The 15,762-nt window shown below is 34.0% G+C and overlaps 1 protein-coding gene across 1 annotated transcript in view; it reads left to right on the top strand.

Annotated features, from left to right (window-relative positions):
• Positions 1–15,762, top strand: part of MALRD1 (MAM and LDL receptor class A domain containing 1) — a gene marked incomplete at both ends in the record, with an annotated part of 607,751 nt that overhangs the window by 253,228 nt on the left and 338,761 nt on the right. Inside the window, one exon of the mRNA XM_081226990.1 lies at positions 1,580–1,793. Coding sequence (XP_081083116.1) covers positions 1,580–1,793 — 214 coding nt within the window. The remainder of the gene's footprint in view (positions 1–1,579; positions 1,794–15,762) is intronic.

The following is a 15,762-nucleotide window of genomic DNA, read 5'->3' as shown; positions in this document are numbered from 1 at the left end:
ATAGATTAGGCACAGAAATACCTAGAACTTGGGTAACTTGCCCTACTTATACAACTACAATGGCAGTGATACTCTTTAAACACAGGCAGGTCATCTACAAGTCCATAATACAAATGCTATGCTCTATTGCTTCCTAAATTTTACAAAATGATTGACCCAGCTTTTATTTTACCAGAAAAAAATATATCATAATTGCTCTTGAAAAAAAGTTTAATCACATTCAGTATTAAAGTCTATGGGATCTTAACCAACATCGTGTGGCATTGGATTATCTGATTTCTTAATCACAGAGCATTGTCTCACAGATTTAAATTAAATGTTCAGATATATCCAGATAATACAGTACCTTTTTCAATTTGTGTATCCATGTTTTTCTTGGGCTCAATTTTCTTATAAAAGAGTTGTAGTCATTATTCTTTCTAGTTTCACCTCGTCTTAATCACATCCAAGTTCTTAATCTGTCTTACAAATTTATTTTTCTTTTCCAGCACATCTGCTCTGAAGAAAAAAAAAATGTATGCCTTTAATGTAAATTTGATACATGAATTTATATAAAAATTATACATTTATTTGCTTTTTTAAATAATGTGAAAGGCATGATTTTCAGTTATTCTATTCTCTCATCTTAAACGGAAAACAACTAGGTTTTCATACAATAGTATAAAAGCATAACACATCTTAAGGAAAAACTAATTACTTCTTTCAAGAAAAATAATTGTTTAGATTTGGTAAAAAGATGGGAGTTTGATGACAACTATTTTGTATAAAAATCATGGAGGTAAATAGGTATTTCTTGTTAATGCATCTCTAATTGTCCTAAATTTACTTTAAAATATATTAATATTTCTTATGTTAACACACAAATACATATTTAGCTTGCAGACAAACTCAGTAGAAGCTGTCTGAATTAGTTCCACTTTGAAAACTTTAGTGAGTCCTGTGACTATTTTTCATCAGTTCTATCAAAGGATGTAGAAGTGGGATCTCACTGTCCAGCAATGGCACACAAGAGAATTTCATTCATCACATACATTAATCAAAGGCAAATCATAATCATTTCAAGTCCAAAGATGTGGCCAATTAAAAAAATTCATAGTTTTGAGGTTAGACATATTTTCAATTTCAAATAGTTGAGTTGAACAGATCAGAGGAATGGCAAGAAGTGGATGAAATAAAGTAAAAGATATGCTTGCATCTTCTGTCTCTTGGTGCATTCCGTCACCTGGTTGACCTCCTGCTTCCACATGTCATGAGGCTGTCAGAAGTGAGCAGGTCTTGTTTTGGGTCTGCGAGTTGCAGATGCTGCAGTGGTAGGTGACTCCTGCCAGTTTCTTAGGCCCTGTATGCTAAAAATCTCGACAAGAGACAGTGGTGTTGCCACTCCCACATTCGTACCTGTTGAGTGTGGTAGAGATCTTCGATATCCCTCAAACTTCCTGGGTCAGTTTCATCGTAGGGATTACGGGGTCATTTTTATCAGATTCAAGCCCTTATGTTCTGTACTGTATTTACTGTTTGCCCCAAGTTTGGAATTCTTGATGGACGAGTCAACTGATATTGGCTTTATTTTTTTTTTAAGATTGTCTTCAGGGCAAAACGTGGTATCAGTTACATAGGAGACGTAGCAGTGGATGATATTTCCTTTCAAGATTGTTCCCCCCTACTTAATGCAGACAGAACGTGTACGGCTCAAGAATTCACATGCGCTAACAAGCACTGCATTGCCAGGGACAAGCTGTGTGATTTTGTGAACGATTGTGCTGATAATTCAGATGAGACTCCTTTCATCTGTGGTGAGTAGAAGTGTTCTGTCTCCTTACTTTTGCCTTTGTCTCCCACAACCTTCCTCTGTGCAATGGGTTCATTGATGAAAAATACAGAGTATATATAACTCAGCAGCCAAGGCAGATAAGGTGATTTAACCATTTAAATACATTCCTTTCTCCCTCTCAATACTTAATTTAGAACCGAAAGTCATTTAAAACTAATCAATGGCTTTCTGTTTGTATGTGAACAATTGGAGATTAACTGGAAAACAGGTGTCTTCAAAGACAAACGGAATGCAAACAAGTATTTTCCATATGAAATAAATCTTTGGAAAGAAGGCAAGCAAAACGTCCATCAATGGCAGTTCACATAAGGTTGACAAGCCTTTGTGCTTTGATGGATTTCAGGGAGTTGTCATTCCCTTGGGTCAGTTATGAGCTGGGATAAGTGGATAAAAAAGCCAAAAAATCAATATCCAGATAATGTATAAAATAGACAACGTGATCTCCTAAGGGAAACACATATCAGCTGTGTAATATTGTTACAAGAGGTCAACTCATAATAAACGGCACCTATTAAAATATCCTTAGCTAAATGGGCCATATGTGCTCATTCAGGGAAGTCTAAAATCATGGAACACAGTGCATTGTTGCCTCATTTCATTGCAAATGAGGTGAATACAAATTGTCAGAATTAAGGTTGACAAATTATTCCACTATTACCAATAATAATTTCTGAGCTAGCGTATTACAGTTTGATCTCTTTTTTGCCTCTTGAAACCAAATCTGGAATCACAAGAACAACATCAATATATTAAGAGCTCACATTTACATAAAACTTTTAACTTTCAAAGCCCTTCTCTCTACTAATCTCCACTTGATCTTCACAGAAACCCGACGGGTAAGTGGGACAGATATTACTAGTGCATTCCATGAATAAAGCTGCTGAACAAGAGTGGCTAAGATTTGGTAAAATTTCGTAAAACTGGTACTGACAGAGTTGATCCTAGTTTCCAGGTACTTTGATTTATGATTCACTGCTTTGCCCAAGCTACCATACCACCTCTGTGTACAACTGAATCTTAGGAAAACCAAAAAAGTTGTAGATGTAGAAATCCTGTGTATATCCAATAACTATTTGTTTCTTCAAGTGTGGATTATATCTTATAATATCAATTACTATTATATGAACCAAGCAAAACTGTTTGACTAATCTTGTATTCTGTATTAATTTTTACCTTTAACTTATGAATATTTTTGCTGCGTTTTTAGTTATTTTCTGCATCACATGCTTTTACATTTTCTTCATTGCTATTTTCATATGAGTATCTCACAAATCTATTAGGTTATCAGTCGAACAGAACACATATTATGCTTTTGAATTTTATTTGTCATGTTGCCAACTTATCTCTTTCCCAAGATATGATTTAATGCAATTTTTTCAGTGTTAAGTATTTTATTTCTGGCTAAATTTTCCTTGAACTCTTTTTATTTAGATAATAACTTTGCGAATATTTCTAGGAATCCTCTATCTGTGTTTGGGAGGGTATACTGATATACTAAGAGGGTCAGAGAAATGTACTGAAACTTATGGTAGTTCTTTTGTATGGAAAATAAAGACAAAAGTAATTACAAACCCTTGGAGGGAAAGTTTTATCAGAAGGTGTTTTCTGGTGAACTGACTGCCAAACCACTGTAACGTTTGAATGGGGCTGTGATATCAGTAATACTGGAGCAAGAGAGATGAATTAGTTCCAGATATTATATGAGAAGAAGAAAATATTTTCAGCTCAAATAAATAAACAACCAAAAAGTTAGAACAAACCTTAAAAGTAACCCACATTTTGATATTGGTTCTTATTACATGAATATGATTTCTTTTTATGTAACACTGCTTATTTTATTATATATTTAAAAATTCAATTGTATTCCTATGTTAATGGTTTTAAATGTTTTAATTATAGAGTGGCTAGAACCTGCTATATGAATTATGAGTGCTGTTATTTTTACTGCATATACTATCAACTTTGATGCTTAATTAGACCCAGAAGAATAGGAAGAAAAACTTTAAAAAAAAATCACCATAGCAATTGATCTCAGAAGTTTGGCTGACAACCAACCAAGAATTTAGACTTACGTTTCATGATCTTTGGAACTTGTGTGAGGTTTTTTTTTGTTTGTTTTGGGTTTTTTTTTTGTGAGAAGTCTAAGTAAAGGCTGAACATGTATCACAACTCTAAAAAAATATCTAAAATATAATTTGGTGTAAATACACCACCTAGGAATAGAAGAAAGAATGAAACTGCTGAGCTCTTTGTAAAGGCATAGACTATCTCTGACAAAAGAAAAGAAAATAATCCTTTATAAAACAAAAGTACCTGTGGCTTTAATTTTCTGTAGACCAATATAGGCTCAGAAAGCAAGGTTTGGAAGACAGATTAACTGTTTTTTTTTTTTTTGCTTTATAATATAAATATATCTAAAATATAGGACATAGTCAAAAAGAAAGTGATTTGTGTATCTGAGAAATCTGAAATCTCAGTTGAACATATTTTGCCATTGGTATAGAGGCTCCTTTGGCAAACAATCATATTTTTGTTTCTCTGTACTTTCCAATTAGCATATTTATTGGTGATACACAAGAGTATCTCAGACATGCTCAAAATAATTTAATTCTGCACTGTGATTAGTAAGGATGCAGGATATTTGACCAGAATAATTAGTAAGTAATCTGAACCTAATGGGCACATGTAATACTGTATTTCCCAACTGCAGACATCTATTTCAAGTACACACAGAATATATGTTATTAAGCACTAAGCAAACATCAATAATTTTAAATGGATTAAAGTGACATGGATTACATCTTTTGAATTAGGCTGGAAATCAGTTGTAAGACAAAAGCTAGAAAATTCCCTGTTAGTTACAAGACACTTTTAATAACCCATCTCCCCACCAAAAAAATTACAGTAAAATTAGAAAATGTTTTAAATAAATAATAATAATAATAGTGCATTAAAAAACCTGTGTTAGGGCCTCCCAAGAAAATGCTTAGTGAAAAATTTATATACTTAAATCCTTACCAAAGAAATTAATTGGTTAATAATACAAATTAGTGGAATATAACACAAATGTCAGAGAGAGAGGATTTGGAAAGACTGATAATATTTTCAAGACCCTGTCAAGAATGATCAAGGGAAATCGAGAAGACAAAAATATCAAATTAATTTAACATATATTTACTGAAAAGGTATATGTCAAGCAGTGTTTGAGACATCTAGTGTACATCCATAAATGAAACAGACAAAAATCATATTACCCATTCTCCTTTGTTAAACAGAAAATATTCTTTCTTCCTCTACACACACACACATACACACACACACAGAATATCCATGTGTGTGTGTTTGTGTGTATGTATATTACAGAGTTTGTCAGAAGTTGATAAGTGATACATTTTCTATGAGAAAACATAGAGTAAATTAAAGGAGATGAAAAATGGAGGGAGAGCAAATAGCAATATTAGGGAGCTTGATGAGGATAGGCCTGATGAAAGATATTTAAACAATTTTTTTTCATTTTACTTATTTATTCCCCCTCCCAGTTTTACTGAGATATGATTAACATACAGCCCTGTATAAGTTTAAGGTATACATCATTGTGACTTATTTATATTGTGAAATGACTACCACAATAAGTTTAGTAGTAATCCATTAACATCCATTTTCTCACATAGGTACAAAAAAATAAAAAGAGGAAAAAAATGTTTTTTCCCTTGAAATGAGGACTCTTAGGATCTAATCTCTTTCAAATATATCATACAACAGTGCTAACTATAGTCATCATGTTGTACATTAAAGCTTATTAGTGCTTATTTATCTTATAACTGGAAGTGTGTACCTTTGGACTCCCTTCATCTAATTCCCCCTCCTGGGCAAATTCTTGAAGGAGATCTGGGACTTGGCCAATACTTGTTATTTTCTTTCTTTCTTTCTTTCTTTTTTAAAAATTATAGCCATCCTAGTGTGTATGAAGTAGAATCTCATTGTGGTTTTGATTTGTCCTTCCCTAATGACTAAAATGTTAATCATCTTTTGTTGTGCTTATTGGCCATTTGTGTATATTCTTTGGAGAACTGTCAAAGTTCTCTGTGCTTTTCTTTACAGGATTGTGTGTTTTTATTGTAGAGTTGTAAGAGTTATTTATATATTCTGGATATTAAGCCCTTATCATATGTATGATTTGCAAATATCTTCTCTCATTCTGGAGGCCGTCTTTTAAATTTTTCAATAGAATTTATTTTTTTAAAGGAGTTGTAGGTTCACAGCAAAACTTAATCCCCACACATGCACAGCCCCCCCGGACTATCATGTCCCCCACCAGAGTGGTGATTTGTTACACGGGAGATGTCATTATCACCACAGTCCATAGTTTACGTTAGGGTTCCCTCTTGGTGAAAGAACACGTGATTAACAATAAATCAAACTCTTATACTCAGTTATTTATAGTAACCTTGCTAAAGTCATTACAAATATTTTTAAACACATTTTTTCCTATTGGATGAATGTTTCTAAAAATATCATTTTTTAATGTTACATCAGTGTGCAATTTAACACTGCTGAAAAATTATCTAAACTCAGTTACTCAAATCTTGGTCTAGAGACAAACAGTATTTTTGTCAGAAGTCAGGCCCCACCCCAGACTTAATCATAAACTGCATTTTAACAAGTATATGTGCACTAAAATTTGAGAAGCACTCATCTAAACAATACAAACATTTGGAAAAGTTCTCTGGTGAGAAGGAAGAGCTATTATTTTATTCTTTGTTTCCTTATTGACATATACAAATATATCAGGATTTTAATAGGGGCAATAATTAGCTTTTTAAATATTAAAAATGATTCTGTGTATATTTTCTTAATGAATTTAATTGAACCATTTATAGTTAAGTCAAGATTTAATGCCTACGTATGTATTTAATTGCCTGATATAATTTATTGGCGATTTTAAGAAGTTTTAAAGAATGAACGTTCATGCATTTATTCAGCAAATATTTACTGAGCATCTACTATGTGCAAGGGTTTGTTCTAGTTACTAAGAATAATGCTGTGAACAGTACAGACAAATTTCCTGCTCTCATGGAGCTTGCATTACGTTTGGTGGTAGTGGAAGGGGACACAGACAAAGCAGAGCAAGTAAAATAACACAGCATCTTTCATAATGATAAGTGCTTTGGCAAAAAGTAAAATAGGGAAAAGTGAGAAAGAAGATGCTTAGAGTGATGGTTATAGTTTTAAATAGGGCCATCAGAAAAGTTCTCACTGAGAAATTGACATTTAAGTAGAGATGGAAGGGGATATGGGGATATATGCATACATATAGCCGATTCACTTTGTTATACAGCAGAAATTAATGCAACATTGTAAAGCAATTATACTCAATAAAGATGTTAAAAAACAAACAAACAAACAAAAAAGATGGAAAAATAATGGATTTGAACCAAGTGATATTTGATGTATTTGAATGAATTTTTTAAAAATTCAAAAACATTAAAAAAGTCGGCAGTAATTAAAACACGGTCCTTTCTATATTATCACCATATCACTAACAATTTCCTTTGATCTCTATGAATGTATAACTGTAATTCCCCTAAGCAATTATCCTTCAGGACATATTTGAGTTGACTCATTTACATCCTGACTACCCTTTCTCATTTGTTATAGCAGAATTCTCTCTGTTTCCAGTAAACTGATGAATTTTCGGGGGAGAAGGGGCTATTGTTTGATGCTATGATATATATGTGACTTTTTACTCACAGTAAGGTTATATTATAGCTGTTAATTCTACACCATATCCAGTGCTCCATCTAAAACTTTTTAGCATATCAGAATTTGTGCTCAGTTGTGGCAAAAAAATGAATTTAAAGGTGTAGACTACCTCTGTGGGACTCTACTGGCACCAGTGTACACCATCCTGACCTAGCCTTGCATACTGGACATTTATTTATTTGGTTAAACATTGGGCATCTCTAATATAAGTGGCCCTGGAGCAAAAAACAAAGAAAAATAAGATATTACCTGAAGAATTGTGGAGCTTTTTGTCTAGCTAGAGAAATATGTACATAAACATTCACCTTGTGAATGGGAGTTAGAATAAGTACAAAGCACTTTTGGATGGGTGAGGGGGAAATAATTTAGTTAAGGTATTTAAATACTAATCCCAATGTGGATTTTTACATCGCCTTGAAAACAGCTAGTGTATTTTCAGAGACTTTATTAATCATGCACTATGAATAGCTTTTGTTTTCTTTGGGAGATTATGTTCAAAAGTAGGTCAGGCATCAAAATGTTAATAAACCAGGCTTCTTGTGAAGGATCTGCTGTCCTAAGCTTCAGGAGTTCATTATTTGCAGGCTGTAGCCTAGTGACTGAGGCTTAGAAAGCTTTCACTGTCTTTCCAAGATTATCAACACTGATCCCTTTCTCATGAACTCAGTGTTGTAAAGTGACATGCATTAGGGTAATATTTTCAGAATTATGAAATCAGGTAGTCATCACTAAAGAAAAAATTATGACAATTTTTGAAAACCTGGTATTATAAATAAGATTTTTCCAAATTACCCACAAACTCATTTTTTTACATGGAAATAAGTATACTCCTTATAGAACAATTGTTCTGTGAAACAGTTTGGAAAGTATTGTTTACAGAATTTATTATTATTACTTCATAGAATAAGGCACTACAAAGGAAATCACTGTATCACAATTTCCTGATGATGCCACCGAATAATAATTGGCATATGACATGAATTTTGAAATAATTGTGGGTTCATAGGAAGTTACAAAGATAGTACAGAGAAATTCTGTGTACCCTTCATGTAGTTTCCCTCAGTGGTTACATTTTATAGTATAGTATAATATCACAACCAGGAAACAATATGGTTCAATATGTGTGTATAGTTCTATGGCATTTTATTATATGTGAAAACTCATGTAATCATCACACTACAATCAAATATTCTGTCTCCACCAAAATCTCCCCTGAGCTATTCCTTTATAATTACATTTATTCTCACCATCCCTAACCTTGGGAAACCGCTATTTTGTTCTCCATCCCTATAGTTCTTAATATTGAGAAAGTTATATAAATATGTAAATGCAGTTTGTGACCTTTTGAGACTGTGTTTTTTCATTCAGCATAATCTCCTTGAGAGCCATCCAAGTTGTTGTGTAAATCATTTGTTCCTTTTTATTGCTGACTCATGTTCCATGGCATGGATGTAACATACCATAGTACTATTTTCCAGAGTGGTTATGCCATTTTACGTTATCACCAACAATGTGTGAGAGACCCAGTTTGTCCACATCCTTGTGAGCATTTGGTATTGTAACTATTTTATTTTTATTATTGCTCCTCTTATAGGTATAGGTTAATATCTCATCAGGGTCTTAATTTGCATTTTCCCTGATAGCTAGTGGTGTTGAACATCTTATCATGTGCTTCTTTGTTATCTGTATATCCTCTTTGGTGAAATGTTTCTTCATGTCTTCTGCCCATTTTCTAATCAGAAGCTTTCAAACTGTTGAGTTTTGAGAGTTCTTCATATATTATAGACATAAGTCCTTCGGCAGATGTGTAAGTGGCAAATGTTCTCTCATAGGCTTTAGATTATGTTTACATTCTCTACAGGGAAAGAGTAATTTTGCTAAAGTCCAATTTATTGATCTTTCCTTTTAGGGATTTAAAATTTTTTTTTTAATTTTTATTATTTTTTTTGTGGTATGCGGGCCTCTCACTGTTGTGGCCTCTCCCACTGCGGAGCACAGGCTCCAGACGCGCAGGCTCAGTGGTCATGGCTCACGGGCCCAGCCTCTCCACGGCATGTGGGATCTTCCCGGACCAGGGCAGAAACCCGTGTCCCCTGCATCGGCAGGCAGACTCTCAACCACTGCACCACCAGGGAAGCCCGGGATCATGCTTTTGATATCACGGTCAAAAACACTTCACTGAGTTCTAGGTCCCAGATTTTCTTCTATTTTTCCTTCTAAAAGTTGCATAGTATTATATTTTACATTTAAGTGTATGTTCCATTTTGTTAATTTTTGTATAAGGTGTGAGGTTTGGGTCTTTTTTTTTTTTCCAGTAGTTATCCAGTTGCTTCACCATTAACAAAGCTGTCCTCCCTTCATTTAACTGCATCTGCATCTTTGTCAAATGTTAGTTGGTTGTGCTCGTGTGAAGCTGTTTTGGGTTTTGTTCCATTGATCCAAGTGTCTGTTCCTTCATCAGTACCACACAGTCTTGAAAATTAAAGCCTTATAACAAATCATAAAATTAGGTAGAGAGAGTTCTTTTAGTTTATTTTTCTTTTTCAACTATATAACCTTAGTTATTCAGGTTCCTTTGGCTTTGCTTTCACATTTAAAAAAAAGTCATCTCTATATCTACGAAAACAGTGATGTAACTTTGATAAGAATTTTATTAAATACATATATCAGTTTGGGAGAAATAACATCTTTAATAGGATGTCTTCCAATCCATGAGCAGTTTATCTCTCCATTATTTAGACTTTGATTCCTTTTCACCTGTGTTTTGTAGTTTTTGGCTTACAAGTCCTGTACATATTTTATAAGATTTACACCTAAGTATTTCATTTTTTAAGGGATTATAAATGATATTATATTTTAAATTTTGGTTTCTACATATTCAATGATGGTATATAAAAACACAATTAATTTTATATGTAGATCATGTGTCCTGCAACCTTGCTGAGTCATGTATTAGTTCTCAAAGTTTGATAATACATTCCTTAGATTTTCTATGTTGACAGTCATGTCATCTGAAAATTGGGACAGGTTTATATCTTCCTTTCTGATCTGTGTGCCTTAAAGATTTTGTAGAAACCTCCACTGAGACTATCTGAGCCTGGAGATTTCTTTTCAGGAATTTTAAAATTACGAATTCCATTACCTTAAAAGTTATAAAGCTGCTCAAATCATTTTGTGTTTGTTCTTTGCAAGGAATAGGTCCATTTCATAGAAGTTGTCAATTTAATGCATTAGAGTTATTAATAGTATTCTTATATCATCCTTTTAATATCCATAGGGTCTATGATATCCCGTTTCATTCCTGTCATAGGTAATTTGTGTCTTCTCTCTTTTCTTTGACATTCCTTTGAGACTGAAAATACTAATTCATTAAGAAGAAAAATCTGGAAATAATAGATATAGCTACTAACCTTTTTATAAATACAATATAAACAACTTGTCAAAATATGATATAAAGTTCAAGTTATTGAATCATAAAATCAAAGAATCATAAAGTTGGAGAGAATAAAAGAAGTTACTCCATGCTCTTTGAAACAGGGATCTAACACTAAGACTTCTGTGAAGGATTCACTTTTACAGTTACAATTGATCGTAAATTTTTTATCTATATCCTAGCACTTATCATAGTCTATTAATATATGAGAGAACTCCACTAAGACATGTTTATTGATGAATCAGTTCCAACATCTACTGAATTGCTACTGATTGAATTGGTAAATGAGTCACCAACCAATCAAAGAATCATTTCTATAACTTCTCTGATCTGACAGACAATGGAGGTGGGAAAGGAAAAATAACCTGATTACTGTTTGAACACTTTCATAGGAGAGAATACTCTGTCTCAGATAAAAAGCCTTTTCAGCTGTCAGGCACCCATTGATATAATGATTTTCCTAATATTGAATCTACGTTTCCATCCTTGCTCAGTGTGAGTTTTTGATGATAATATTTCCTACTACTTGTAGTTCTTCATAATACAACTTTAAGTTTAGACAGGTACCATTGATTCTGCACGTTTTTTCACATTCCCCTTTCTCATGTTCATAGTTATGATGTCAATATATATATTCTTAGAATCCTTTAGTAGCATTTTATATGCACAGTTCAAGGCCTCTATTATCTAGTCTCCCTCTCATTGGATGGTTTAAATTCTCAAAGTTTCCCATAAACATGGGAATTAAATATTCAACAAATAGCACAGTACTCTAATTATGAGTAAATTATCACAATATTGTGTCAGTTTTTTGCATAAGATAACACTCACAAATCTTAAGAATTTTAATACTTTAGTTTTTATTTTTTTAGTTAGCCTTGTGTTGATTATATCTATGAAGAATGAATAGGGAGTTGGTTAAATAAAGAATAGTAAAGAAGGTTCCAGATGATAGGAATTACAAAGGGTGGTAGCAAAAACCAGAGGAAAGACAGATCCTGATGAGTTTGTGGAGAGAAAGCTTAGCATGTCTGAGCTTTCATTTGAGAGTGGAGAGTAGCTAGGAATGAATCCAGAGAGACAAGCAGGGTTACCTGGTCATCTGTGTTAAGAAATGTCTTTTAACCTAGAGTAACAGAGAGACATTTTAGGATTTTATACAGAGGAATAATATAATCAAATTTGGATTTTAGGAAAATCACTCTGAAGAGCAGTGTAGATGATAGCAATTTTGGAGGCAGGAGGATCAGTCAGGAGACTATTCCAGTATTTCACTCAAGAGATAATGATGACAAGGTGCATTCAATGAAGATGGAAAGAAGTGAATAAATATTTGGGGGAAAAGTCTACGGATCTGATGATTAATTTACTGTGGAGGATTTCTGGGTTGGACAAGTGAATAACTGGCAGTTTCTTTCACTTTTCTTTATTAATGAAGCAAAAGGATAAGGAGGTTTTAAAAGATGTGATTTCTCTTGATTTGTATTTGAGATATCTTAAGATCTTAAAAATGGAGATGTGGCCAATAGACATCTAAGCCAGGGAGAGACATTTCCGCAGGAGACATAGAATTGGGGAGTATCAGGGAGACCTTCAAGATGGTGGAGTAAGATGTGAAGATCACCTTCCTCCCTGAACATACATCAAAAATACATCTACATGTGGAACAATTCCTACAGAACACCTACCGAATGCAGGCAGAAGACCTTAGACTTCCCAAAAGGCAAGAAACATCCCCACATACCTGGCCATGTCACTAAGAGGGTCTTAGTATTCCAGCTGGGTATCAGGCCTGGGTCTCTGAGGTGGGAGAGCCAAGTTCAGGAAACTGGTCCACCAGAGACCTCCTGGCCCCATGTAATATCAGTCAGCAAGAGCTCTCCCAGAGATCACCATCTCAACACTAAGACCCAGCTCCACTCAACAACCAGCAAGCTACAGTGCTGGACACTCCATGACAAACAACTAGCAAGACAGGAACACAACCCCACCCGTTAGCAGAGAGGTGGCCTAAAATTATACCAAGTTCACAAACACTCCAAAACACACCACCAGATGCAGTCCTGCCCACCAGAAATACAAGATCCAGCCTCAACCACCAGGACACAAACACCAGTCCCTTCCACCAGGAAGCCTACAGAATCCACTGAACAACTTTATCCACCGGGGGCAGACACCAAAAACAACGGGAACTACAAACCTGCAACTGTGAAAGGAGAACCCAAACACAGTCAGTTAAGCAAAATGAGAAGACAGAGAAATATGCAGCAGATGAAGGAGCAAGGTAAAAACCCACCAGACCTAACAAATGAAGAAGAAATAGGCAGTCTACCTGAAAAAGAATTCAGAGTAATGATAGTAAAGATGATTGAAAATCTTGGAAATAGAATGGAGAAAATACAAGAAACGTTTAACAAGGACCTAGAAGAACTAAAGAGCAAATGAACAATGATGAAAAACACAATAAATGAAAGTAAAAATTCTCTAGAAGGAATGATTAGCAGAATAACTGAGGCAGAAGAATGGATAAGTGACTGGGAAAGTAAAATAGTGTAAATAACTACTGCTAAGCAGAATAAAGAAAAAAGAATGAGAATAATTGAGAATAGTCTCAGAGACCTCTGGGACAACATTAAATGCACCAACATTCAAATTATAGGGGTCCAAGAAGAAGAAGAGAAAAACAAAGGGTCTGACCAATCACAAGTAATGACATTGAAACTGTGATTAATAAGCTACCAACAAACAAAAGTCCAGGACCAGATGGATTCACAGGCGAATTCTATCAAACATTTAGAGATAACCTAACACCCATCCTTCTCAAACTCTTCCAAAAAATTGCAGAGGGAGGAACACTCCCAAACTCATTCTATGAGGCCACCATCACCCAGATACCAAAACGAGACAAAGATACTACAAACAAAAAAATTACAGACCAATATCACTGATAAATATAGATGAAAAAATCCTCAATAAAATACTAGCAAACAGAATCCAACAACACATTAAAAGGGTCATGAACCTGAACCATGATCAAGTGGGATTTATCCCAGGGATGCAAGGATTCTTCAATATATGCAAATCAATCAATGTGATACAACATATTAACAAATTGAAGAATAAAAACCATATGATCATCTCAATGGATGCAGAAAAAGCTTTTGACAAAATTCAACACTTAAATTTAACAACCATTTATTATAATATACATAGAATGGTATTACTTTAACATATTTAAAATGATATATCAAGTTAAAGAAGGAAACAATGGAAGTATTCCCATTAAAATCAAGATCATGTCAAGAACTACTTGACACTATATTACTATTTGTATTCTTTTTGTGGTCGTGGTTGATATGTAAGACATAAAATGAAATAAAGGAATACCAAATTATATTTATTTTCTTTTTTATTGAATTATAATTGACATATAACATTATATTAGTTTCAGGTGTACAACATAAGGATTCAATATTAGTATATACTGAACAATGGTTACCACAGTAAGTCTAGTTAACCTCCATCCTCATACATAGTTACAAATATTTTTTTTTGTGATGAGAACTTTTAAGATCTTCTCTCAGCAATTTATAATTATTTTCTAATGATATGATTATATACCTTAAAAGCCCAAGAGATTTACTTTAAAAAATGTAAACATTCCAGTACTGAGTTGTGTAGTGCACCCCCCTAAATTGCAACTAGAACCTGTGAATGTGACCTTATTTGGTAACAGGGTCTGTGCAGATGTAATGAATTAAGGTGAGGTCATATTGGATTAGGTGGGCTCAGACCCAATGATTGGTGTCCTTATAAGAAGAAATATGAACAGAGACACCCAGAGGAAAACAATGTGATAACACACAGGGCAAAGGCCACGTGACTGGAGTGGTGTGGACAAGCCAAGGAACGCTCAGATTGCCAGTAACCACCAGTAGCTAGAAAGAGGTAAGGAAGGATTCTCCCCTAGAGCCGGTAGGGTGAACATGGTACTGCTGACATCTTGATTTCAGATCTTTAGCCTGAACAACTGAGAGAGAATAAATTTCTGTTGTTTAAAGCCACCCCGTTTGTTGTACTTTGTTGCAGCAGCCCTAAGAAATGAATACAATTCCCAAAGTCACATAGCTAGAAAAGTGCCCCACTCAGAGCTGATGGAAACGAACTTCTCTAATTATGCTTTTTGCTAGTTTGTTTTTAATTAGGATTTGTGAACGTGCTCTGTGCATTATCAGTAGTGTAGTAATCTAAAGATGTTCATAGTTCTAATAAACAAGTAAGTAAAAAGTTTCCTTAGTCAAATAAATTGGGAATATACTTGTATAAAGAAATAGTTTCTATACTGTTGGAATTCATGGAGCCTTTAATACGCTAGTGTATTTTTAAATCTCTCAGAGAGATATAATTTATAGGATTTATCATATTCTACTCTCTTAGCAAGTTTGAAGAACATTCTTCCTTTGCACAACAAACTGACATCCATAAAACATTCATATTCATATGAACAGAGTTAAAAGAAGTGATGAATGACATCATGCCACCTCAAGAAGAATCAAGCCAAATTGGATGACTGCCATCTTCATGTAGCTACCTACCCTAGAGGAGGAGGTCTTTTAGAGCATTTCTTTACAGAAATATACATTTTCTTATCCTTCATTATTTGTAGATATATTTTATTGCAGCCGCCATCCCCAACTGCTGCATACCACATTATAAAGGGGAGTACTGGCACAGC

This window comes from Mesoplodon bidens (assembly GCF_964165515.1).
Source record: "Mesoplodon bidens genome assembly, chromosome: 3".
Classification (NCBI taxonomy): domain Eukaryota; kingdom Metazoa; phylum Chordata; class Mammalia; order Artiodactyla; family Ziphiidae; genus Mesoplodon; species Mesoplodon bidens.
This window is presented reverse-complemented; position numbering and strand designations above follow the sequence as displayed.